Here is a 2,933-nt window from a genome sequence, read left to right as displayed (position 1 = left end):
TTACCTCTACGAGTGGATGGAAAAATAGATTATCTGGAAATGTACAAGCAGAACAGTGGGCATTAGGATGCTATGTCATTTTGCAAGTATGACTTATACGCTGAGACTCTGAATCAAACTTGGGATTAAGTCATACTTTATCAGCAAATAACTCATAACATAATAGAGCACAGTCACAACCTCAAGAATCTTGCGAAAAGAGCCAACAAACTATTCCGAAAGAAAACTGAAGTTTATGTGGGGATGATTAGATCTAGAGACTATAACAAAGACGCGAAAAGAACAGATGAGAAGGATGCATGAGAATCGGTCTTGTTACCTGGTACGTAGCAAAGGACATCAATTACATAATTCAAAAGAAAAAAGAAACGAACTATTATTACCTACATAATCACACAGCATGACATAAAACGGATAAACTTAAAGAGAAGCTCAAAGCTTAGGGACAAACCAAAGGATGTCCCTTATGAAACCCAAATGAGACTCAAACTTCAACACGAGCGAAGACCAAAGTGAAAGTCGGTAAGCCAATGCATGTGTGCTCAAATACCAGCCTGATTGTATACACCAATGTCAAAGTACTCAAAGATACTTGGACATGGGAAGACAGTTGCATTAGTTTTCTACTGGTCATTCTTGTAACATAGACGATACATTCCGAGCAAGCAGTAAACCATAAGACCAATGACAAAATGGAAATCAACAATTTAAGCAATGGACATCATTAGAACAAATATGAATGTTTTGTATAAAATCTAAAGCAGAAAGCATTATCATGTCTTTCCTTCTCTACCTTGAAAAAAACACATTGTAAACAGCAATATCACCTAAACCACAGAATCAACAATACCGACCATACAACAAAACTGCAGCAGCAACAAACTAAAAAACTAGTTCAGTTGTCCATATAAAGGGCATTGTAGTAAGGTAGAAATTACAAAGAGAATCAGTGAAAAACCTATGGCTCCACTGTAGAAACTTGTTGCCACTCTCCATCAACCGCCTCTTTCCACAATGAAACATTGTTGTCCCCATCTGCTACAGCCAACAAGTTCCCTGTCAAAGACCAAGATACCCTCCAAACAGGAGTTTTGAAGTCGTTCAAAATTTTGCCTTCCCATTGCTCGCCTTCTTTGCCCACTGTCCATATGACCACAGATCCATCCTGTGAAGCGCTAGCAATTGTGGACTTCGGCAGCCCTAGATTTGGAGCCCAAGAAACATCTCTCACCCAATCTGAGTGCATCTGAAGAGCAGGGAAGCAGTCCATCTTCCATGACCCATTGACCAGCTTCCACACTTTCACGGTGTTGTCACAACCCCCAGAAGCCAGTTTATGAACAGGCTCTAGCAAGCCTGATCCAACAAGAGCCCCTGGTGCTGTTGCTGGAGCCCATGAAACTGATGTTACCCCGACTGGATGGGCCTGATCAATCCTATTGGTCTCCCAACCACCATCAGAGCGGACAGTAAAAACCGAGATGCTACCATCAGAGGACCCACAAGCCAAACAAAGCCCTAGTTCATGAGGTGCCCAGGAGATGGCATTAACAGAAGATTTATGCTCATGGAACACATGAGCTTGTTCCCACACATTCTGATTGCCCTCCTTCCAGATAATCACCCTACCATCATAGGAACATGAAGCAAGAATCGACCCAAATTTTGGGTGCGCCCAAGCAACCTGCCAAACAGGGCCTTGGTGACCAGTCAATGTAGCAAGAGGTTGTGACCCGGAATTACTGCTCACAGCGAGTACCTTAATTGTGGTGTCAGATGACGCGGTGGCAATACGTTTACCATAATAATCCATTTGAACATCATGAACCACATCACTGTGCCCAGTTTCAATCTTCTGCCCAGGCATTTTTGTTCTATGACTAGTTCTTCCTAAACACAATAAATCAAATTTACCACTTCTCAAATTCAGCTGAATTTCACTAATAACAGGTGTGCTACAATGCCAATTAAACCACACAACCAAAAAAAAGACAAAATTCAATCAAATGGTAGACATAATTACTTCAAACAAACCTAAGAAAATCAGTAATCAACCACTAAAAAAAATAAGACAAAAATGGTGAAATCACATCTAACATGAAATCAACAATAAATTGCAAGCAAAATTAACCATATTAATAGATTACCCAGAAGAGATCTGAGGTGGGATTAAACAAGCAAACATTAAAGTTCAGAATTTCTTCAACGAAATTAGGGAAAATCAGATCTATGATACCAACAACAAAAAAACCTAAATTACCCACAAATTATTAGTTAATAATCTTCAATGAGAGATCGGCAATATAGTAATCAAGCAAACAAGCATGAAATTGAATTTAAGAGAGAAATCAACATTTGGGCCTCTACAAAATGTCATAGTTTATTATTAAAGATCCGAACGAAGAGAGAGAAAATGGGAATTACCTGAAGAAGAGAATGCGCAAAAGAAATCGAGAGATGCTTATGAGAATTTGGGAGGAAAATCGAAGAAAAGCCGACTAAATGGAGGAAAAATGTTTGTGAACTGATGAAAGCTTGGTACTTTAATTGCCAAAATAAAGTAAGGGGATTAATTTTCCTCGGCCATTAAGATAAAACTAAAAACTTTAACTCCTCTTTGTCATATACTCATATTTGGTGTAAAAGTTGTCAATTATGTGTTCTTATTAGCCACATGACTACAAAAATTAGGAAGGATTGGTTGATATTTAACCATGTTTATAGTTATAGTGAAGAGGTAGATGATACGTATGTTCTCTTCACTTAAAATCCTTATTTAAATTTATTAAACCGTATTAAAGATGGTTGAAATGTATTAGACCTGATTGAAACTTATTGATTCTGGTTGAAATTTATTAGTCTTGATTAAACTTGATTGAAATTTATTGGACCTGATTAAACCTAATTGAATTTGATTAAAACTTATTAGATCT

The 2,933-nt window shown here is 37.8% G+C and overlaps 1 protein-coding gene across 2 annotated transcripts; it reads right to left on the bottom strand.

Moving 5' to 3' along the window:
• Positions 1-724: 724 nt before the first annotated feature.
• On the bottom strand, positions 725-2,659 carry LOC104901964 (protein transport protein SEC13 homolog B). 2 transcript variants are annotated; one of them, XM_010689598.4, is made up of 2 exons: positions 2,425-2,659; positions 725-1,955 (listed from the first exon to the last, which is right to left on the bottom strand). In XM_010689598.4, the coding sequence occupies exon 2, from the start codon at positions 1,865-1,867 to the stop codon at positions 959-961; it is 909 nt and encodes a 302-aa protein (XP_010687900.1). In that variant the 5' UTR covers positions 1,868-1,955; positions 2,425-2,659; the 3' UTR covers positions 725-958. The 2 variants fall into 2 exon arrangements, with proteins under 2 accessions (XP_010687900.1, XP_010687899.1); XM_010689597.4 differs by having other exon boundaries at positions 725-1,890; positions 2,425-2,657.
• Between the last annotated feature and the right edge of the window lie 274 nt (positions 2,660-2,933).

This window comes from Beta vulgaris, chromosome 8 (assembly GCF_026745355.1).
Source record: "Beta vulgaris subsp. vulgaris cultivar EL10 chromosome 8, EL10.2, whole genome shotgun sequence".
Lineage (NCBI taxonomy): Eukaryota > Viridiplantae > Streptophyta > Magnoliopsida > Caryophyllales > Amaranthaceae > Beta > Beta vulgaris.
The sequence above is the reverse complement of the archived record's forward strand: the minus strand, read 5'-3'. Positions and strand labels throughout refer to the sequence as shown.

What these genes read in the sequence shown, in the direction of transcription:
- LOC104901964 (XM_010689598.4), bottom strand. Translation starts at nt 1,867, where the DNA reads ATGCCTGGGCAGAAGATTGAAACTGGGCACAGTGATGTGGTTCATGAT.